The sequence below is a fragment of the Theropithecus gelada genome, chromosome 6 (assembly GCF_003255815.1).
Source record: "Theropithecus gelada isolate Dixy chromosome 6, Tgel_1.0, whole genome shotgun sequence".
Taxonomy (NCBI): Eukaryota; Metazoa; Chordata; class Mammalia; order Primates; family Cercopithecidae; genus Theropithecus; species Theropithecus gelada.
Genome location: NC_037673.1, coordinates 52739290 through 52763557, shown reverse-complemented (window position 1 = coordinate 52763557; position 24268 = coordinate 52739290). Strand labels below are relative to the sequence as shown.

The 24268-nt window shown below is 40.9% G+C and overlaps 1 protein-coding gene across 1 annotated transcript in view; it reads right to left on the bottom strand.

Annotated features, from left to right (window-relative positions):
• IL31RA (interleukin 31 receptor A) overlaps positions 1-21581 on the bottom strand; it is a 63007-nt gene extending 41426 nt beyond the window's left edge. Inside the window, 6 exon segments of the mRNA XM_025389395.1 lie at positions 592-773; positions 4079-4196; positions 12824-12901; positions 19598-19691; positions 19794-19829; positions 21522-21581. Of these exon segments, the coding sequence (XP_025245180.1) occupies positions 592-773; positions 4079-4196; positions 12824-12901; positions 19598-19691; positions 19794-19829; positions 21522-21581 (568 nt within the window).
• Positions 21582-24268: the final 2687 nt, after the last annotated feature.

The following is a 24268-nucleotide window of genomic DNA, read 5'->3' as shown; positions in this document are numbered from 1 at the left end:
TTCACGCCATTCTCCTGCCTCAGCCTCCTGAGTAGCTGGGACTACAGGCGCCCACTACCGCGCCCGGCTAATTTTTTGTATTTTTAGTAGAGACGGGGTTTCACCGTGGTCTCGATCTCCTGACCTTGTGATCCGCCCGCCTCGGCCTCCCAAAGTGCTGGGATTACAGGCGTGAGCCACCGCGCCCGGCCGGAAAATATTTTTTTGAAGTCAGAAGTAGTGAGGTATTTAAAAAACGAATAATTTTATGCTCTTTTCCTTTATGAGCAATGACATTGGCAGGGTGAGGTGGTGGGGAGAGACCTTTTTGTTTCTTTGAGTGCAATTACAAACTACAAGAGAAAACCAGTGGCCCACAAAATGCTCTTGTTTCTCATTCCTTTTTTCTCATTTGGTGAATCCCTTCCTCCCTCCCTCCCTCCCCCACTTCCTTTCTTCTTTAATTAGAAGATGAATTTCTGTATACCCACAACACGTATTTTATCCTTGAACTCGATGAGCCTACTTTTGAGTTCACAGATACCTCTTTAACAAAGAAGAAGGAGGTAAACATTTAATAAAGAGTATATAAGAATATCAAATAACACTTACCTATGTCCTCTAATCTCCAACATGTCATATCAGATTTAATTACACCATCTCCATTTTCAGCTTCCACCTCAATGGTATAATTATCTGGGATCGTTATTCTTGGAAGGAAAAAAGAGCACGAAGCACGATTTTCACTTGTAGAACTACTGGTTGTACAATTATCATGTTTTTTTCCAAAAGCGCTTTGAAGGAAAAAGTTATTCAACATGAGTTTAGTACAATGGTTTGGAAACTTAGCCATATTTAATGTATTAAGCAGTATTTGTTAGTTTTTCTCTGGGTTTCTCTTGAGAACTGTATAGTCCAGGATATTTGGTTGTCCTCTTTCCAACTTCCTTCCTCACCTCCAAGGAAAGGTAAAGGTTACTTGCTTTCTGCCACCTGAGATGCTTTAGGAGCCATGAAAACCTCTTTGGATCCCTGGAAGTCATGAAAAGCTACAGTTGCAGTGTATGTCCTATTGGCAAGAAATCATGGGTAGGTTCCTGAAAAAGCTAGATTCTAGCCTTAAAAATTTATTCTTTTACATATGTATGTAAAAATATATTTATATATATAAGGATTTGTTAAATACATTACAGTAGATACATAAATAGAATTTAAAATGATGGTTTTTAACATACTATATTGATTGATATGGAAAGATGCATCTACCGCTGGTGAAAAAAGTAGGATGCATATCATGTATAGAACGATCATAGTTACATAAATATAAATATATTTACATAACTATTTGTAGAGATATCTAGAGAGATCATCAAAATGTTCAAGTTGTTACCTTTGGCGGTGGGATTCTGGGTAACTTTTTACATTCTTTATAATTTTTCAGGTTGAATTTTTGAACACTAGTATATATTGTTTTCAGAAAAATCTTTAAAACAGATAGATTGATGATAGATTAGATATATACTGTCAAGCTGTAACTTAACGAAAACAAATACACATATTAGTGGGAATCAGATGGGTGGTTCTAGCTATAGTCCACATGGTTCTGGGGATTGTGGAGGAGATAAAGCAGGCTGAGAACAGAAAAGAAGGCCCACCTTGCAAGGTACCAGTGTTTGCTGGTGTGCAGGAAGACATATACACATAGAATACATACAGGAAGACACAGTCACATAGAATCATGGAATTTTGAAACTAGAAAGGACCTCAAGAGTGGTTGATGGTTATTTTACAGCACAAAAATGGCCTCCAGGGCAATGTGTCATGGTTATAAGCACAGATTCTAGAATCAGACCAGGTTTGAATCATGGCTTTGCCCCTATTAACTGTGTGACTTGGGCAAGTTCTTTAACCTCTCTGTGCCTTAGTTTTCTCATCTGTAAAATGAAGACAGTAATATATCTATAGCATAGGGTTATGAGGATGAAATGAGCTAATACACATAAGGCACTTTTAAAATGTCCAGCACAGAGTCAATACATGTGAGCTGTTACTACTGTTATTGTAGTTGAATGCTTCTGCATTTATTCATGCTGTGACCTTTGAGAAATGACCTTTCTCTCCTTTTCCACACCTTTAGACCTCGTTTCAGCCTCAGTTCAAAAATCACTATCTCCATGAAGGCATCCCCAACTCCTCCTTTTTTCCCCAGGAAAAATTATTTCCTATTGTTTCTGGACATCAGAAACATGACCCACTGAAAAGTGCTCCCAGTAGGCCATCCACAGGGAAACCCTTCCACTTTGCTTGGAAGAGATCCTCTTGCAAAAATGCAAGCAGTCTAGGAGTTCTGGAGAGCCTAGCTGGCCTGAGGCCATCAAGGGGAGCTGTGTATAGGCCTGGGGACGCCCAGGTGTTTTCTATTTCTCCTTATCCAACTGGTGATAACAATGACAACCCAAAGGGAAAGATGGAGGAAGAGGGGAAATGTTTCTATAAGACAGAAAAATAGGAGTAAACCTATAAAGGTGCCCAGATTCTCATTCTACTAGCAATTGATATTCAACACTGGGACTAGAACTGACAAATCTGGAAGAAAAGTCATTTGGATCATGGGTTATTAGGCCTCTATCATTCTTATTTTCTAAAACAGGGATGAGCAAATGACAGCCTGTAGGTCAAATATAGCCCATCTCTTGCTCTCGCACAGCCTGTAGGCTTAAGACTATTTACATGTTGTTAATGGTTGAAAAATAAATAAAACGAAGAAAAATACTTTGGGGCATGTGAAAATTACATAAAATTCATATTTCAGTGTCCATGGATAAAGTTTTATTGGAAAGCAGCCATGCCTATTGGTTTATATATTGCCTATAGCTGTGTGAGTGCTATAGCAGTAGTGTTGAAAAGTTCTGACAGAGACCGATCTCCTTCTGAATATTACTATATTTACCATCTGGCCCTTTACAGGAGAAGTTTGCTGACTCCTATTTTAAAGCATCTCTCTGACATAGGTGCTCATAGCTATATCAGTGCTGCAGAGAATACTGCTTGTTTTTTTTTTTTCATTTTTTTCCACTGAAAACATAAAGTGGACTTCCCTTGCAACATGAGATTTTGCTTAAAAACAAAGAATTTGCAATCACAGACTAAAGATCATCTTACAATGCTTCCCAACATGGGCCCCCTTATTCATTATTCACAAGAAGGAAGTAATGAGCTATGTTAAAAAGTTTTGTTAAAAAGGACAGGCACGGTGGCTCATGCCTGTAATCCCAGCACTTTTGGGGGCTGAGGTGGGCAGATCACTTGAAGTCAGGAGTTCAAGACCAGCCTGGCCAACGTGGTGAAACCCCGTCTCTACTAAAAATACAAATGTTAGCCAGGTATGGTGGTGTGCACCCGTAATTCCAGCTACTTGGGAGGCTGAGGCAGGAGAATCACTTGAACCTGGAAGATGGAGGTTGCAGTGAGCTGAGATCACGCCACTGCACTCTAGCCTGGGTGACAGAGTGAGATTGTCTCAAAAAAAGAAAAAAAATTTTTTTAACCTGCAAATATTTACTTAAAACATCTAACTTTTGGCTAGAATTATAATTAAAAATTATAAAATTTTCATTCTACAGAATTGGAATAAAGAGGGATGCTTGAGGTAGTTAAAAAAAAAAATTGGGGAATCATTGTCCTGTGGAACACTGTTTGACAGAGGTCACACAGCAAATTAGTGGCAGACCATGGTCAATTGCCTCTTGGTTCTGGGATTACAACCCTACTTACTATATCTGGATCCAGAAAGAATGAACAGTTTTATAACACATTCTGGGAAGAGGCAGGGTATAGTTGGGTGGAGTAAATAAACAGATTTTTCCACTGTGACTGATCTCAGCCAATGGGGAATCCAGGAGGAGGTCACCACTGGCTATGCCTCCCCTCCCTCTGCAGCTCCAGATCCCATCCACAAGCCACTGGATGCACACAGAGATCACCCAGAAGCTGTCACTGAGGAAACTTTTTGCTTCATCTGGGATGTGAATCATGAATGAATCAGGAGCCTCTGCCTCCCCCATGCCCCAACCGATAAAACACAAGCTCCTGTACTTACTAAGTTCTCTTAGCTGTGTACTGGGTATAACTGGTTTCCTTTCCTGGACTCCAAGTGCAGGTTAAATTTTTCCTATAGTAGTAGACACAGGAAATGTTCTCAGGCTTAGCTGGCAGAGCTAAATAAATTAAAAACATACACACACAAACACAAAAATTTCAGTATACAATAAATATTGCCAGCATTGAACATTTTTAATGGAAAATATGCTGATCAAAAGCTAGATTTTTTTGGTTAGTGGCTAGGTGTAATGGGTTCTTTCAATTAGGTTCAATGGAAAGAATCTAACTTCATCTCTTTAATTATTCCCTTTGAAGAGCTAGATTTCTACTTTTTTAAGAAATCCTTTTTTACATTCTTACTTAAAAGTAACATTGGAGAAGCAAGCATTTTTAAAACACCAAGAAATACATACAAAGTATTTGTGATATACTCAGTAAAGCATCAAATGGTAGAATCACTCTGGATAACCCATGGGTAACAGATGATGAGAGCATAAGCAAGAATACGACCATGCCACACTTCAACAATTTTCTTTTCCAGAAGACTGTACAGTAATTTATGAAATATCTTCAACTGTATCTCCATATCTTAGAAATCTTGCTCCTGAGAGCTCCCCACTCCATAGCATCCACACTTTCATAGGGAAACCAGATACTACCATCTAGAACAGGGACTTAGACCTTTAAGGGTTCATGGGTAGAATTCAGGGGTCCATGAACTTAAATGGGGAAAATTTACATTTTTAATTTTCACTAACCTACTGTTGAAATTTAGAATTTCCTTCCATCATAAGTGTAATCAGCAAACCACAGTAATAGCATCATTGCCTGTGACTTTGTCACCATTATAAATCACAAATATATTCATATCATATTTTGGTTGCTGCAGGTACCTTAAAATATTTATATGGTTTGGTTGTGTCCCCACCCAAATCTCAACTCGAATTGTATCTCCTAGAATTCCCATGTGTTGTGGGAGGACCCAGGGGAAGGTAATTGAATAATGGAAGCTGGTTTTTCCTGTGCTATTCTCATTATAGTGAATAAGTCTCATGAGATCTGATGGGTTTATCAGGGGTTTATGCTTTTACTTCTTTCTCATTTTCTCTTGCTGCTGCCATGTAAGAAGTGCCTTTTGCCTCCTGCCATGATTCTGAGGCTTCCCCAGCCATGTGGAACTGTAAGTCTAATTAAACCTCTTTTTCTTCCTAGTTTCCGGTATGTCTTTATCAGCAGTGTGAAAACAGACTAATACAATTTGAAAAAATTATCACTATTTCTGAATTAAGGTAATTATTAATATTAGATCTAAATTAAGGCAATTATTAGGTCTTCTTATTTAATGTGTTAATAATGAAGACCCCATATTACCAGATCACAAATTTGTTTCTTTAATATTTTGATGATTTCATTTCAGTATATTTTGGTATCTTTGTAATGCTATTTATTTTATTTGTGCGTTTACAAACATTGTTTTGAGAATCAGCCCACAGACTTCACTAGATGACCAAGGGGTTGATCATAAACACACACACACACACACACACACACACACACACACGCACAACTAAGAACTAAGAGCAATTTTAGACTAAGGGCCATGTTCAGCTCTGAGGCTTACACTCAATTCTTTGTTGAACCTTTGGCAAGATCATAGTCTTAAGAAGCAGGCATTTTTGAGAGAGGAGGGTAACTTCTTAAATTACATATCAAAGGAAGCTCTAGTGCTTCCTAGGAAGGAAGTCTCTACCAGATAAGAAGTAGGAAAAAGCTGATCACTTCTAACAAGTAAATATGGGGGCAGGGATGGGGAGGGAATGAAAGGAAGGTAAAGGAAAGAATTCTGATGTCAGTGTTCTTGATAGAGCGGTACAAACAAGCGGATGGGTTCCATGTACCAAGGTCATCTGGCTGGTAGCCTATTTCACCGTGTACAGCAAGCCTGGGGAAGATTGCCAGGCTGTAGTCTAGTAGGATTCCTCAATCGCTGGGCAAAGTATGGGTCCTTGGCCTGTTAGGAACTGGGCCACACAGCAGGAGGTGAACAGCAGTTGAGTGAGCATTACCAGCTGAGCTCCCCACCCCCACCCCCACCCCTACCTCAGAACAGCAGCAGCATTAGATTCTTATAGGAGCTGAACCCTACTGTGAACTGCGCATGCGAGGGATCTAGGTTGCTCGCTCCGTATGAGAATCTAACTAATGCCTGATGATATGAGGTAGAACAGTTTCATCCCAAAACCATTCCCTGACTGCCAACCCCACCCCCTGTCCATGGAAAAATTGTCTTCCATGAAACTGGTCCCTGGTGCCAAAAAGGCTAGGAACCACTAGTCTAGGGGAAGCCTCATGTTCCACTAAGCACCAACTCTACGGTGGCATGGAAGTCCTAACAATGTGCTGGCAGAGGGTGGCCTGGTGCAACTCTTCACGTGAGCTCCATGCAGGTGAATGTAGCACACAGGGATCCAGAAATTTCCCTGTGCCCTCAGAGTGGGGGGCGAGGATACAGCTGTGAGACTGGACCAGGCCTGGGATGAGGATGAAGCAGCTTCCATCCACAGAGGAACTTCAGGACCATGGGCAAACAACTGGAGCATAAGCTATGGCTCAAAGCACAGCCAAAGCCAGCTGTCCCATGGCAGATGGCAGAGGGGGATCAGACCACACCAGACAGTTCAGGAAAGACAGAGGGCAACACAAGGACTTCTTCCCACACATCCAAGACTGCAGTCACATAAGCCTTGCTCATATATTCAGACACCATCTTAAGGAGGAGCAGAGACCAAGGCAGGAACCCCAAAGAGACTGAGTTAGCCAAAGACATCTTAAACCAGAAGAAATGACACAATGTTAACAAATTTAAGTGCTACCCACACCCTCCTCTTTCTCACCCTTGCCTGACTTTCCAGTGGTAAGGGGACTTTAGAAATTGATTTGTTTGATCATAGAAAATAGGGATGCTCCATTTCTCTGCATATCTGAATAATATTACATATATTTCAACTCTGTCAGAGGTATTACCCTATAACACGAAGGTGGTGTAAAGGGGTTCCAGAATGGGTGGCATTCATTGTTTTGTTTAGGTTTGGGATTTTAAAAGGGCTGTAAATGTGTGTGTTTGTATATACATTCATGTATTTGGACTAGGAACTAAGCATTGTCTACATGGGTAAAGGAGCCACTGAGAATGACAAGTTCCTGTTGTGTCAACATTTCTAGCTCTCTCCAGAGAAGCTGCCTTCCTCCTAGTCCTGCACATGAGCCTGGCACCCACAGCACCCATCCAACAAGCAGTTCAAAGGCTTTCTATCTTTACTACTTGCACGCTGAAAACCATGACAAAGCCAGTGATCTCCAGATCCAAATGCTTAAAAGGACCAAAGTTAACTGGACCTGAATCAAATAATACTGCATGTTACATAGAGATTGAAAGCTACACCATTAACACATTTCTCAAACAGCCCATGCAGCTTGGAACACTCCCTGGGGATTTTTGGGGTCAACAAGCAGAATGTTAACAGACCCCATGCCTCCCAACTGTCAGGAGGAAGTGCAAAGTCCTACAAGAGGTGAACCAAGGGTTAGCTCGCAACACCCAGGAGGAATAACTCACACACTGTCCCACTCACTCCCTGTCTCTATGGCTCAGAGATAAGGGCAGTGCGTGCACAGTGCATGTGTGTGTATGAGGGGGGAGTGTAGTGTGTGGTGTGTAAGTGATGTGTATAATGTGTGTGATGTGTGTGTGTGGTATGTGTAGTATGTGTGCATAGTATATGTGTGAATGGTATGAGTGTGTAGTGTGTGTGGTATGTGTGTAGTGTGGATGTGTATGTGGTGTGTGTGTGTAGTGTGTGCAGGGTATGTGTGGTGTATGTGCGGTATGTGTGTAGTGTGTGTGATGTGTTTATAATGTGTGTATAGTGTGTGTCTGCTGGAGTGTGTGTGTTGGTGTGTGTGTGGTGTATATGGTATGTAAATGATGTGTGTGTGGTGAGTGTGATATTTTGTGTGATATATGTGACATATGTGTGGTGTGTGTGGTATGTTTACGATGTGTGTGTAGTGTGACATGTTTGTGTGGTATGTGTGACATATGTGTGGCATGTGTAGTGTGTGTAATGTGTTTATGGTGTGTGTGTAGTGTGCTGTGTGTAGTATGTTTGTGGTGTGTGCATGGTGTGTGTGATGTATATGTGTGGTATGTGGTGTGTGTGTGGTGTGTGTGATGTATATGTGTGGTATGTGTGGTGTGTGTAGTGTGGTGTGTGCGATGTATATGTGCGGTATGTGTGGTGTGTGTGTGTCTGTGTGTATACATGTGGGTCTATCCTTAGTCCCTGGCCAAGTTTCTTACACATATTCACACAGAGGTAGCCTGCCCCACCCCCATTTCACTCATACTCGTCACACTAACTCTCAGGAGGATTTCAAAGTTGATTCTTGGCCAGAGAACAAGGAAACAAGAAGCCTTTCCCTGTTTCCCCAGAATAGTCTTAGTCTTATACTATTCTCATTACGGCCTCCTGCGGTCATATTTTATTTTATTTCCTTTTCATTCTTGCTCTCCCTTGTGTTGGTTGAATCCAAAGCCAGCCACCAAGATATCAGTGTAGGAATAGATCCTCATAGATCTAAATACACCCCAGTCAAACCTAAGTGAATCCTGCTCTTTCCTGTTCTTCCTTAAATACCTCTCCCAAGCTTCTTCAAAAGCTTTGGTAACATATATTAGAAGCCATCAGCCAAAAAGAGAGTCAAATATCTGTTTTTCAGAACCATTAAAAGTGTCACCAAGTGTCAATGATTTTTGGAGCCACCAGGAGAAGAGAAGGTGGCTCCCAAAATGATTTTCCACTCAACCCAGGCTGTTTTTATGAGACTACACTTGTTTTTCCCTTACTGGGTGGCATATGGTGAGAGACAGCAATAGTCTTACAAAGGCTCTCTTGACATTGGTGTTACGAAATAGATCTGTGGTAGATAAAATGAATGCTCACCAATATTTCCAGTGCTCCTCCATAGGGTGGCCATGGGATTTGCCTTGGCCTTTGTCATGTGAGAGGAAGCGTCCAAGGGCTGGTGCATGACTCTCTTCTCTCTTCTCCTCCTGTCACTGCACACCTTGAAAACGCATGCTGACATGGTGTGTGTGAGGACAGCAGAGCCCCACCAGCCTGGGTCCCTACTTACCTGCGACGGACATGTAGTTTGCTGTTTTAAATACTAATATTTTAGGCTTGTTTATTATTACAGCATAAACAACTCTCCCTGACTAATATCTAAATAGCCTGCTCTCTCCAGTATTCTCAGACTTACAGGAGGAACTTAACAGTAGTTTTCCCTAGTTTTGTGTCCTCGTGACATTTTAATTCTGCACATGAGGATTTTAGATTCATTTTGTCACAGATTAGGGGGTTGAGGGGAACTGGAATAAAAACTGAACCAAATCAACAATGTTAGACTTCACTTCTACTTTCCTGCTTTTCTTTACCATTTCCAGTTTCAGTTATCTAGAGTGATCCCACATAGCTGAACAACCTTGGCTCTATGTACTAGAACTGCCTTGGCTGGCAGAGCCTACACATCTGTTGTCCTGCCTTCCTCCTTGTTGGCAATCAGTATGCCTATTTTAAGTCTTACTCAATTCTCCATCAGAAGATTGTCACAAACATGGGTAAAACTGTGATGCACAATGAAGAACACTTCACCTCTGTTGTATTTTTCCCCCTAAACCCAGAAATACTTGTCAGTATTCCTTAAGACTGCCACGGTCATGAATAGTACGGAAAGACTATGAATTTGTCATAGACCAGCAGAGACCAAGGAGACATGACAATTCAATGCAATATGGTACCCTAAATTGGATTCTGGAATAGAAAGAAATCATTCAGGCTGGGCATAGTGGCTCATGCCTGTAATCCCAACATTGGGAGGCCAAGATGGGCAGATCATAAGGTTAGGAGTTGGAGACCAGCCTGGCCAACATGGTGAAACCCCATCTCTACTAAAAATACAAAAATTAGCCGGGCATGGTGGCACACGCCTGTAATCCTATCTACTCAGGAGGCTAAAGCAGGACAATCGCTTGAACCCAGGAGGCAGAGATTGCAGTGAGCTGAGATTGTGCCACTGCACTCCAGCCAGCGTGACAGAGCGAGACTCCATCTCAGATGCTGGTCACTCCCATCTATCTTTCCCTACACCCTCAAAATACAAACCATAGCAATATCCCCCTATTTCTAGAAATAAGGGAAAAAACATTCATCACTTTCCTCTAAGAAAAATTGGGAGAATGTTCTTGCTTATCAGAGAATTTCCCGTATGCAAGAAGAACGTTTTCCAAAATTATAAAGATGTTCTCCATCTCCCTCCTTCCCTCTATACTCATATCACTTTGGTGCTGTTGCAAAGTCAGTGTTTTGAAAAATATCTTGACCTAGAAGAAAAGCAAAGCTAAGCAGGACCAAGGGAAGGATATTCTAGATGAAAACAATGGTGGATATTGGAGCCAGTTTTGTAGGAGCTGGTATATGTGCAACATAAGAAGAGTGGAAAACAGAGATAGAAGACAGAAAAAGACAAGTTGAGGGAAAGGGTGACTTGATAGGAGCCACAGTATCTGTAATTAGAAGTTTAGATTGGATAACTGGGAGCAATTGCTGATGAGAGGGAGAGCAACAGTCCTGTCTGCCTATATCATCTATTTTCTATCACAACAGTCCCCTACCTTTTGGCACCAGGGACCACTTTTGTGGAAGATAATTTTTCCATGGACCTGGGGTACGGATGGTTTTGGGATGAAACTGTTCCACCTCAGATCATCAGGCATTAGCTTCTCATAAGGAGCATGCAATCTATCAATAGATCCCTCACATGCATAGTTCACAATAGGGTTCGTGCTCCTATGAGACTCTCATGCAGCTGCTGATTTGACAGGAGGCAGAGCTCAGGCAGTAACTCTGGCTCACCAGCAGCTCATTTTCTGCTGTGTAGCCCAGTTCTTAACACAGTCTGCAGCCTGGGGGTTGGGGACCCCTGGTCTATCAAGCTCCTGAGTGCCACAGGTGTAACCCCAGGGGGCTAAGGCAGGCCATGCCAGGACAGAAGTCTGAAGGCATTCTCATTATCTCTGGGTCATGACTGCCCTCTTGGTGACTCCAATTAGTACATGTTATGGGCTAAATTATGTCTCTCCAAAATCATATAATGAAGCCCTAACCCCCAGTCCCTCAAAATGTGACTGTATTTGGAGATAGAGCACTTAAAGATGTAACTAAGTTAAAATGGGATGATTACAATGGGCCCTAATCCAATCTGACTGGCATCCCTAGGAGGAGGAGAGACACAAGAGTTTTGTGGGCACAGAGGGATGACCATGTAAAGAGGCAGCAAAAGGATGGCCACCTGCAAACCAGCCCAGCTGCCACCTTGACACTGGACTTCCAGCCTCCAGAACCGTGAGAAAATAAATTTCTGTTGCTTAAGCCACCCAGTCTGAGGTATTTTGTTATGTCAGCCTAAGCACATGAATACGCTACATGACGCCTTCCCTACCTTCCCACTACCAGACCAGTGTCTCTGCTCTGAATGTTTTTTTAAACGTAAGATATAATCAAACTAATGGATCTTAGATCTACAAGCCATTGTATGGATATTAGGCCTGTAGTCTTGAGTTGGAACACTAGAAATATGTTGTTTCATTATTTCCCTTTATATCCTTGGAATTTATGGCAAATAGTATGAAAACTGATTATTTTTGTATTTATATATGTGTATTATATGAAGCCATAGCAACAACACAAAAACTATGGAGCTAAGCACTTCCTATCATAGTAGTTCCCTCTTTCTGTGGGTTTACTTTCTGTGGTTTCAGTTACTAGTGATCAACACCATCTGAAAATGGGTGAGTACAGTACAATGAGATATTTAGAGAGAGGGAGACCACATTCACATAACTTTTTTTTTTTTTTTGAGACAGGGTCTTGCTCTGGCCCAGGCTGGAGTGCAGTGGCATGATCTCGGCTCACTGCAACCTCCGCCTCCCAGGTTCAAGTGATCTTCCCACCTCAGCCTCCCAAGTAGCTGGGATTACAAGCATGAGCCACCACACTTGGTTAATTTTTGTATTTTTAGTAGAGATGGGGTTTTACCATGTTGGCCAGGTTGCTCTCGAACTCCTGACCTCAAATAATCTGCCCGCCTCAGCCTGCCAAAGTGCTGGGATTACAGGTGTGAGCCACTGTGCCCGACCTCACCTAACTTTTATTATACTAAATTATTATAACAGCTCTATTTTATTATTAGTTAGTGTTTTAATCTCTTCATGCCCAAACGTGCCTAAACTTCATCAGAGGTATGTATGTGAAGGAAAAATATAGTATATATAGGGTTTGGTACTATCCACAGTTTCAGGCATCCACTGAGGATCTTGGAACATATTCCCCCACAGATAAGGGGAGACTACTCTATTCTAAAACAGTAGATGTCAGCACTTTTGGGGTCATATCTCCCTTTGAAAATATGGTAAGCCATCTTGCCACATTTGCAAATGCATGAGTATATGTGAAACTCCATGCATGTGTGCACACACAGACACACATGCAAATTCAGGGTGTTCACAAGTCCCCTTTTCTATCTGTGGATGTCCATAGTCCAGTGTCGTTTTAAAGTTAACAACGCTTGTCCAAAGAAGGCAATAATAATCACATGACCCGTAAAAGGGCCCAGGCCAACCTACCTGCCAGGTTGAATTTGCAGAGTAAAGGGAAAATCCACAGTGCCCAGGTCCACATCATCCCCAGGTTAACCACGAAGGCTGGGGAGAGAACAGAAAATGACATCAGTCAAGAGTTGGTTTGCTTCATCTCTCTTTTCAAAAGGTCTATTGCCAGTGGCAAATAGATTCGGGGGATTTTGGAGGGAGGAAGGAGCCTATTTTATTTTATTTTGTTGACTATCATCACCTAGATCCTTCATAATTACTCCATCAACCCCAGTCAACATTTTAAAGATTTGCAATTACAACATGTTTTCCTTCATCCATAGTCCACTCGGCTATGTCTTTTTTTTTTTTTTTTTTTTTTTTTTGTGAGACGGAGTCTCACTCTGTCGCCCAGGCTGGAGTGCAGTGGCTGGCTCTCAGCTCACTGCAAACTCCGCCTCCCAGGTTTATGCCATTCTCCTGCCTCAGCCTCCCGAGTAGCTGGGACTACAGGCGCCTGCCGCCACGCCCGGCTAATTTTTTGTATTTTTTTAGTAGAGACGGGGTTTCACCGTGTTAGCCAGGATGATCTTGATCTCCTGACCTCGTGATCCACCCGTCTCGGCCTCCCAAAGTGCTGGGATTACAGGCTTGAGCCACCGCGCCCGGCCTCGGCTATATCTTATGAAAAGTATGCCAACTACCAAGAATATGCTCCAGAAAAAAATGAGTCTGTGCAGCTCTGAGGCCATCCTCTGGCCCCTGCCTCAGTGCCTAGGCCCTCCAGCCAAATGGAACAACTCACAGTTTCCTCAAGCACCATGCTATCTCACATCTCCATGCTCTGTGCATGCCCACGGTGCTCCTTTCCCCTTATTTCTCACAAAGTAATCATCTTTCCAGACTCATTTCAAAGCTCTCCTTCCCTAAGACGCCCTCTCTGAATTCCCACACGGAGTTGCCAGTCAGTCCCTCCTTTGTGCCCCACGCTCCACTATATCATGTGTCCTACAGCATCTGCCACAAGAATGGTGGTCAGCAATTTACCTGACGACTTTCCTACCTACAGGGACCTTCTTAAGAGTGGAACCTCTCTTCTTCCTCTTTGAAGCCTTGGTATCTAAGGCAGTGCCTGGTACCTGGTAGACAATACTGTTTGTGGCATTTACTTGTTTATTGGAACAAAAAGAATGCTAGCTCTTCATCTCATCTAAGATGAGATGGTGGGATGGTCTAAGAATAAAGCAAATGTAAAACCAGTCATTCATTTCAGGAAGAAATAAATGATGTTATATTTTCATCTGCCAAATGATTATAGAAAAAAAAAAGAAAAGGGTTCTTTACAAAATAAGTTACTTTAGAAAAATGTGCATGCAGGATTTCTGGAGAAAATTACAGAGATAACGTTTTCTTACATACGAACCGACTGAAATCCTTAGCGAATTGGAAATGCCTAAGATAATAAAGCAGAGTGAGAACTTGGAGCCACAATAATAAAAACACCATGATGAAATAATAAAAGACTGGTCACACAGCAGCAAGTGCTGGTATCACTCAGTAGCAGTAGTTTTCCTCTCAAGAGATAGCCATTTTGATTTAAATGGGTATATAACTCAAAGGGAAACATTTTAATTTTTCAATGAAGAAAAAAATGTGTCTTTAAAAATAACTATGACCCTAAGAACATTCTTTTTTGTGTCTAATTATTCAGGATGTTGTCTTAATTTTCTCCATCTGTTAGGCAGAAGACAAACCTTTAGTTCTAGCTCACATTATTTATAAGTCCTAAAGGCACATTAAAAAGGAAGACTATGAAAGCCAAGATGCTGGCAGTCTTAATAAGTGAATCAATGAATAATGATGGATGCTAAACTAAAACTGTTATTCTGGCAAGTGGTTTTGCATTTAAAATCCTATCAATATTAAATGTTGAATAAAATATTAAAATATTTTTAAGTTAATGGTAATTATTGCTTGACTCCTTTACAATAAAAATACTCAGCTATTATTTGTGAAATTAAAAAAAAAAAAACCTTAGAAAAAAATCAACAGTACTAAATCATCCCAGAGACAAAACTGGAAAAGTTACAGTAGTTGAAGAGTGTAGCATTCTAGAAATTGAGACTGCCTGAGTTCTGGTCCTGGCCCTCTCACAAACAAACTGGTGACCTCAGGCATTCTTCTATGCTTTCAGCACTGTCCCAGCCATGTGTTAGATGCCTGGAATCAAGGAAGAGCACATCTCTGACCTCAAAAAGCTCATATTCAAGTTCAGTGATTTTTAACAACGGGAAGGGGGAAAAGGATGGAGAGGATGGCAGTGATATTTTTGGAAACTACCAATTTCAGAGTGAGCTGCTGTTACCGAGGACTTTCATGTCATATTTCTGCAGTAGGTTTGAACAGAAATGGGTTGAGAACCACTGGTCCACTTGCAGAAACAGAAGCCTAGACAGTAGTCTCACATATCATATAATAAGTGCTGTAGTTACAATAGTGCAATAAGCACAAAGAGCATCCAAAAACAGAAATGAGCTAATGACTGTGGGAAGTCAACAAGCCTTGCCATTAGGATGAAATCTCTCATTCTAATGCTTGCTTGTCCTCCACAGCCTTTCCCACTTTCTCCTCTCACACTAGAGAACCACCACAAAAAGGACTGCTTGCTGGTAAAAAAAAAGTGAACAAAGGCCAGGCGCAGTGGCTCAAGCCTGTAATCCCAGCACTTTGGGAGGCCGAGACGGGCGGATCACAAGGTCAGGAAATCGAGACCATCCTGGCTAACATGGTGAAACCCCATCTCTACTAAAAAATACAAAAAACTAGCGGGGCATGGTGGTGGGCACCTGTAGTCCCAGCTACTTGGGAGGCTGAGGCAGGAGAATGGCGTAAACCCGGGAGGCGGAGCTTGCAGTGAGCTGAGATCTGGCCACTGCAGTCCAGCCCGGGCGACAGAGCGAGACTCCGTCTCAAAAAAAAAAAAAAAAAAAGTGAACAAATGCTGGGTGCAGTGGCTCACAACCTGTAATCCCAGGACTTTAGGAGGCTGAGGTGGGCAGATCAGTTGAGGTCAGGAGTTCAAGACCAGCCTGAGCAACATGGTGAAACCCCATCTCTACAAAACACACAATAAAATTAGCTGGGCATGGTGGCATGTGCCTGTAGTCTCAGTTATTTGGGAGGCTAAGATGGGAGGATGGCTTGAGCCCGGGAGGTCGAGGCAGCAGTGAACTGTGATCTCATCACTGTACTCCAGCCTGGACAACAAAGTGAGACCCTGTCTCAAAAAAAAAAATGCAAAAAGGTGAGATGCTTCCCAGGGGCTTAGAAATAAGTCCAGTTGAGAGTTCAAGGTGATTCTAGTTATCTGTGGTGGGTAGATGTGCAGTTGATAAGCTTGAGTTCATTCAGGACTCCAGTCAAAGAAATCTGTGTGTAATCTCAAAGAGTTGGATTTGGAAAACCTTCACTGTCATTTAGTTGCAGGAATCTACTCAACTAATTGTATCCTAAACAGAAGACTTTGAGGACAGAAAGGAAAGGTCAGCTTAGAATGTAAAACATTGATGGTTAAAAAAGACAGAAACTGGCAGTTTTTATCCAGTACTATCTATGAAAGGAAATTATGAAATTTCCTGTCACTGGAGCAAAAGACTCTGACAGGGCAGCCACAAGACCTCACCACAAACCTGATGAAAGATACTTCAAAACCCCGAATCCCTCTTTCTGATTGCTCTGATTCTCTGATGCCCTCTCTGATTACTAATTTAACGGAAGGAGGCTCTGAACAAAGAATAGGAGCCTTCCAGGCATTAGAAAGACGATTTCTTATTGGTTTCAATGTATCAGTCTCTTGAAGACTTAAATGAGGTGAATCAGCCTCCCCAAATCTGGGCCATAAGAAATTCCCAAAGATTCTGCTATGCTCTTGAGGAGAACCATCAACCATTTCCTGCATCCCTGGGTCATCAGCCTTAACTTTGAAATGCAGCAGTTTTGAATAACTGGTCTTCAAAAAGAGGTCATTTCCTAGAAACAATCTCACATTGGTGGGATCTCGTTTGAGTACAGCATTTAGCAGAGCTTTAAAATCTTCCAACAACACTACAAATATGCCATACTGAACTAAAGGACTCTTAGAATATACAGTGATGCCACTTAAGTAACTAGTGGTGTCCTATGTTTAAAGATGTTGGCCAGGCATGGTGGTTCACGCCTGTAATCCCAGCACTTTGGGAGGCCAAGGCAGGCAGATCACTTGACGTCAGGAGTTTGAGATCAGCCTGGCCAGTATGGCAAAACCCCATCTGAATGAAAAATACAAAAATTAGCTGAGCAAGGTAACCCACACTTGTAATCCCAGCTACTCAGGAGGCTACAGCAGGAGAACTGCTTGAACTCAGGAGGCAGAGGTTGCAGTGAGCCAAGGTTGTGCCACTGCACTCCAGCCTGGGTTACAGACCAAGACTCTATCTGAAAACAAACAAACAATACAAAACAACAACAAAAAAGATATAAACCTAGTAGCAGCTACTGTTTGGAGACAAATGACTGCAAACAAATCCAACCACTTATTACTGGTTACCAGCAGTGGCTGGGAACACCACGAGAAGAAAGCAAAGACGGGAGCTACTGCCTCTGTTGGGAAATGCTACACATTTCAGCATGTTAAATTATCCCTGCCTCCCCACATCCTGCCTCACAGGACCAAAGCAAAGGAAATAGAGTGTGGCTGTTTTACTCCCTTGCAATCCCTCATCAAATGGATACCTCACAGGGTGCTCTTTGGCCATTCAGTTCCCATTCAAGGCTGTGTCCTGGATGCTGAGCTTCATCTCATTTCACTTGTACAAGAATGTACCACTACGCGATTTTCCTAGGGCTTGCCTTCCTTTGGTTCATTCATCCATATGTTCACTCAACTATTATTTGTTGATTCGCATTTTGTGCCAAACACTATCTCCTGCAGTATAGAACTGGGTTTTTAAAGAATGGCAACCCAGGAGTTCAAGACTAGTCTGGGCAACATAGCAAGACTCTGTCTCTAAAAACATTTTTTTTTTAGATTATCTGAGCATCATGGTGCACCTGTAGTCCAAGCTACTCGGGAGGTTGAGGTGGGACAATCACTTGAGCCCAGGAGTTTGAAGCTGCAATTAGCTATGATCATACCACTGCACTCCAGCCTGGGCAGCAGAGGGAGACTCTGTCTCAAATAAAAAAATAAAAAATGGAAAAGAAGAGGGAGTAACTTCTAGGGCCAGCACTATGGCCATAAGTTCAAGCACCTGTAGACTCATAACACTGAGAGGGAGATACCCAAGCGATGCGCTGCCCAGCCTCCCTCAGTGCCTCAGAATTCCTCGAGACCCACAGGACTTGGTTTATAGTTTTGCTTTCACTGATCAAGTAGAAGGGTACCCTGTTCTCAGTCTCTTTTAAATATTTATTTGGAGCTTGCAGTAATGATAATATAATAGTCACAATAATAATGGCCTTAGATTTACAAGCACTTTCATGTATATTATCTCCTTATATTCTTGTCACCCTTCAGGTAAATGAGACATATTTTTATATTTTCTATTTATAGTTGCATATTTTATATTTTCTTTCTTTCTTTCTTTCTTTTTTTCTGGAGACAGAGTCTCACTCTGTCACCCAGACTGGAGTGCAGTGGTGCAATCTCGGCTCACTGAAACCTCTGCCTCCCGGGTTCAAGCAATTCTCCTGCCTCAGCCTCCTGAGTACCTGGGACTACAGGCACCTGCCAACACGCCCAGGTAATTTTTGTATTTTTAGTAGAGACAGAGTTTTGCCATGTTGTCCAGGCTGGTCTCAAATTTCTGACCTCAGGTGATCCACCTGCCTTGGCCTCCCAAAGTGTTGGGATTACAGGTGTGAGCCACTGCACCTGGCCTGCATATTTTAAATTTTATTTCTCTATGTTTTAGGTTAAACCAAATGAAATTGCTATTTTTATTAAGTCAAAAACAGTTAAATATTGGCAATTTCAGCCTAATAAAATAATGACATCCTTACTTTTTGGATGAGGATATTGATTATATATACATTGCCCAAGATGAGATTATGAGCTGTCAGATGACTACCTCTAGGTTTAAAGTCTATAAACCTATGTGGGCTGCCTTCATTTAAAGAACATTCTGAGACAGCCAGCAGTGAGACTGGCAAAAGCACTATCATGATGGAACAGTGAGAGCCTGTAAAGTGCTAATTACACTACACAAATTACATCCTGTACTTCTAAAAATCCCTGTAGGGTTTGTATTACTCATCTCTAGATTACGGATATGGAATCGGAGGCCAAGAGATATCATGTAAATGGTCCAAAAATAATAGTTTGTAAGCAGCATAAATCAGATTCAAACTCTCGACTGTCTTATTCCAAACCTGAACTCTTTCCACTAAAATCATGTGGTAGCTATTAGTGATTTACTCTCTCTCAGCTCTCCTGCCATGAAATACCAGTACACGCAAGGGTTTTCCTCTGAATCCTCTAGGTCTAATTTTCTCTAGCCTAGAGTTTCCTGAAAGATAAATCCATTATTTCAGATATTCCCCAATCCTTCACCTCCAACATTCATGATTCTCCATTCTGATCTCAGCATTTTAAAATAGATATGCCTGCCAAAAGATTAGATTCCCTTAACTATCAACAACCAGTTCAAGGAGTTCATGTGATGGGTCCGACCCATAATTTCACTGAAGAAAACAGAAAAAGACTTATACAGAGTAGAAAAAGATAATTCAAATGATCACTCTCTAAATGCTTTGGCACTCACCTTCACATACCAGGGGATGTTCCACAGATGTTCTGCTGGCTTAAAGGATTTGCATTGAAGGCAACTCCAACTCCCACAGCACGAGTCAGGACAGGAAGAACAATCTGGACTTTAATTTATCCACACTAAGATTTGGGAGTGTTTCCACTCTGTCTGGGAGCTTTTCTTGTGCTTTTAAGCCCAGCCCAAGTCAGAGTGGCACTTACCCACTTATGCTGGGAAATGGATTGCATTATTGTTAACTAAAAACAAAAGCAAAAACAAAAACACTCAACTTTACAGAAAAAAAAAAAGTATCATCTGAAAGACCAGAAATAGCTAAAAGAAGTGAGTAACTTTTAAATTTTCTCTTCAGGAAGTCCTTACAAATGTGGTAATAGCTGAAACACTGAGAGCATCTTTAGCTTGAAATGAGAAATATGCAATCATATAACTGTCTTTAGACAATGAAGGAGATGAAGGAAAGAAAATAATGGTAGCTGATTCAAAAAAGAGGCTTACAAATTCTTATTTATATCTAAAGGAAAAACACTGAACTGAGAAACAGGAGCTCGAGCTTAACCACTAGTAATCATCATAATTAATAATTAATAATTACTGTGTGTCAGGCATAGTACTAACAACTTCACATTAATTATCTCTTTTAATCTTCACAACAATCCTATAACATCAGGAGTATTTTTATTCCCACTTTACAGGCAAGGAAACTGAGGTCAAAACAATAAGCCACTTGTCCTACATGGGTGGTGGAGCCAGGACTTGAACCAAGGTAGCCTGACTCTCAGTTTCCTAGCAATCAAAGGTTTAAATTAGATTATTTCTAGGATCCCTTCTAGTACCACAATTTTGCAACCTTTTGTAACAGACTGACAAAACCACAAAGAAATAAATAGACTAGGGAAGAGATTATGATGCAAAAGGAAAGAAAACTAAGCTTTAAAACAAGCTATGGTTTCCAGCCCCACATTTTAATTCTTAACCCATCTCGCATCTTCCTTAGGCAATGTTTCACTAAGCAGGAGGAACAAGGGGGAGAAAGAGAGCTAGTCTTTTACTTAGCAGATTATAATTATGAGATATTTAAAATTCTGGCCAGGCGTGGTGGCTCACGCCTGTAATCCCAGCACTTTAGGAGGCTGAGGCAGGTGGATCACCTGATGTCAAGACTTCGAGACCAGCCTGGCCAACATAGCAAAACCCCATCTCTACTAAAAATACAAAAAAATTAGCTGGGTATGGTGTAAGGCACCTGTAATCCCAGCTACTTGGGAGGCTGAGGCAGGAGAATCGCTTGAACCCAGGAGGCAGAGGTTGCAGTGAGCCAAGATCACGCCATTGTACTTCAACCTGGGCAACAAGAGCGAAACTCTATCTCAATAAATAAATAAATAAAATAAAATTCTATTATAACATACTCTATAGAAAAGCTAAATGCTAGCATAAAAATAGCAAGCATTTCTTTAATTTATTCAACCAATACCTAGTAAACACCTATTATATGCATAACACTTCACTAAAGGTGTTGTGTATTAAATAGAATTCTGGTTAAGACATGACCAGTTGAGCATATACATTTGTCTCCACTCTCTCAGGAAACTCCACAAAAAATACAGTAAAGATATAGAACCGCAAGACAAAACAAATGGGAAGAGACAACAGCAAATAAGAGATGTCAACAAATCTTTGGAAAATGAGAAATGAATCAAGCCATAACTGAACTGGTAAAGATGAGAAAGCAGAAACCTAAAAATGCCTAATAAGGTTGCCAACAAGAAGCAAACATAATTATGCCACGGAATCTCATATGGCTCAGGAACTGGAAACACTAGGTAGGTACAATCAACCCTCATTACCTCATTACTCACAACTTCCTTATTTGTGAATTCACTTACTTGCTAGGAATTATTTGTAACTCCCAAATCAATACTCACAATGTTTTGCGGTCATTCACAGACACATGCCGTGGTGAAAAACTTGAGTTGCCTGATGCACATTCCTAGCTGAGGTGGAACAAGCTGACGCTCTGCCTTCCTGTCTCAATTTTCATACTGCATGCACAAGTCTTTTCATGGTCTATTTAGTGCCATGCTGGTTATTATTATTATTTTTTTTTTTTGCAATTTTTTGCCTTTTATAAGTGACTTTGCTGTTTCAAATGCCCCCCAAGCAGAGTGCTGGAGTGCTGTCTGGTGTTCCTAAGCACAAGAATGCTGTACCTCATGGAGAAAATACGTGTTAAATAAGGTCTATTCAGGCATGAGGCATAGTACTGTTATTGGCCATGAGTTCAATGTTGATGAATCAACAATGTATATTAATTAAGGTGTCTTTAAACAGAAACACACACAAAACAAGGTTATGTATTGATTAGTTGACAAAAATGTTGTGACCAGAGGCTCACAGGCACCTAACTCTATATTTCCCCTACAGAGAATAATTCAGTATTTTCTTTCTTTCTTTCTTTTTTTTTTTTTTTTTTTCCTGAGATGGAGTTTTGCTCTTGTTGCTTAGGCTGGAGTGCAGTGGTACCATCTCGGCTCACCGCAACCTCCACCTCCTGGATTCAAGTGATTCTCCTGCCTCAGGTCAGCCTCCCTAGTAGCTGGGATTAGAGGCATGCACCACCACGCCCGGCTGATTCTGTATTTTTAGTAGAGATGGGGTTTCTCCATGTTGGTCAGGCTGGTCTTGAACTCCTGATCTCAGGTGATCCACCCACCTCAGCCTCCCAAAGTGCTGGGATTACAGGCGTGAACCACCACGCCCGGCAGTATTTTCAAATTCAGTGTTTGCGGCGACTTTATTGAACATAATTGCCAGGAATAATGAGAATTGACTGTACCTCTGAAACAAAAATCATAAGATTGGTTGAAAATCTGATAAAGAAACAGACTACCTAATCCTAACCCCACAAAGCCAAATTCATTAAATTTCTCCCATCCCAACAGCAGATGGGGGGAAAAAACCTGAAAGAAAGGCAATGCAGAAAGCAGAATATTTTTTTAAAAGAAACTATTACTTAAACCTTCATAGAAAATAAGAAAAAATGTTGTATCCACAAAATATAAACAGGATACTATGATAAAGGCCTAATTAGAGAACAAGAACTCTTGGAGATTCAAAATATGAGAGCTGAAGTCTAAAGGCTAGAAAATAAAGTTGAGGAAATCTTGCAGAAGATAGAAGAAAAGACAAAGAGATGAAGAATAGCCAACATCTGACTACTAGCAGTCCAGAAACACAGAACAGAGGAACGGAGGGGGAGAAATAATGAAAGAAGTGATACAATAAAATTCCCAAGAATTGAGGAGCATTTGTTTCCACATTGAAAGGGCCCACTGTAAACAGCATAATAAATGAAAATAAATCTACACTGAAGTACAAAACAGTGAAGTTTCAGAATATCAAGAATAAACAGAAAAAAATGTTTCCAGATAGGAAAAAAAGTAAGTCATATATAAAGGATCAAGGATGAGAATGGCTTTAGACTTAATAACAAAATCAGAAGCTAAAAAGCAATGGATCAATTCCTTTATAACTCTAATGGAAAATTATTTATCACCTAGGATGCTCTACCCATCAAAATAATCCGTCAGAAAGAAAGGTAAAATAAAGTTCTTGGAACTTTGCATTTTCCAACATGTTTATCTCCCATGTTTTTGAGATGTTAGTGAAAAAAGTGACTACCAAAACAAGAGCATAAGCCAAAACTAAAAGGAAAAATGGGTTCCCGAAAACAGGAAATTTCAAATATAAGAGAGAGAACTCCAAGAATGGTGGCCAAGGGAGATCCCAAGATGACAAGAATGCAGCAGGCTTGGAGAGCAACTAGCCCAAGTGAGGGGCAGGCGCCAGGCTCAAGGAGGGATATTTCCGATGAAAAAATACATGGAGAGGACCCAATGGATGTGACAGATGTTGAAACTTGAAACTTGAAAAGTTTTGCAGCGCTCTTGGAAAGTTTGGAGAAGGATGAGTAATAGGCTCAGTAAATTAAGGAAACCAAACAATGGCATAATTATTAATTCCAGGAAAAAGACAATGTTATATAAGAAAATATATTTAAAGTCCAATATGTGGCTCAGCTATGAATAACTACAGAATCACAACAACGAAAACATTAATGGATTTAACAAAAGTTATAACTATATTGAAAGGATGGGGTTAGGAAAGGGTGCACATGTATGTGTGTTTGTGTATAGGATTGGTAAGAGACTTCAGTCTTTATCTTCCATAGTAAGTAAGAAGTCAATAGATAATGTCTAAAATTGAAAAAATTTTAAAATTGCAGTATAAGCATGTTCTTTATAGATATGGAAATAAACCCCAGAAAAAAAAAAAAGCTAAAAGAATTGAAAGCGATTTTTTCTGTGAAGAAAGTTTAGCAATGGGAAGGGATGTAGCACTGTATTGCTGTTACTCATTTTAAGTCTTGGAGTGCCACTTGAATGTTTAAACTATGTACATGTATTACTTTGATAAAATGTAAAATTATATTTTAAAAGTGAATTAATAGGTGAATTAACAAGTGCTCTCCCCATGAAGGGAAACAGATGTCATTCTCAGTCTGACACCTCAACCATTTCCTCCCATGAGGAGCAATGTTGTGATTTGTTGTGTGGTGAGAGAGTCTAGATGAGGTCTTTTGTTTGTTTCATTTTGTTCTTTCTTTATTCCTTGT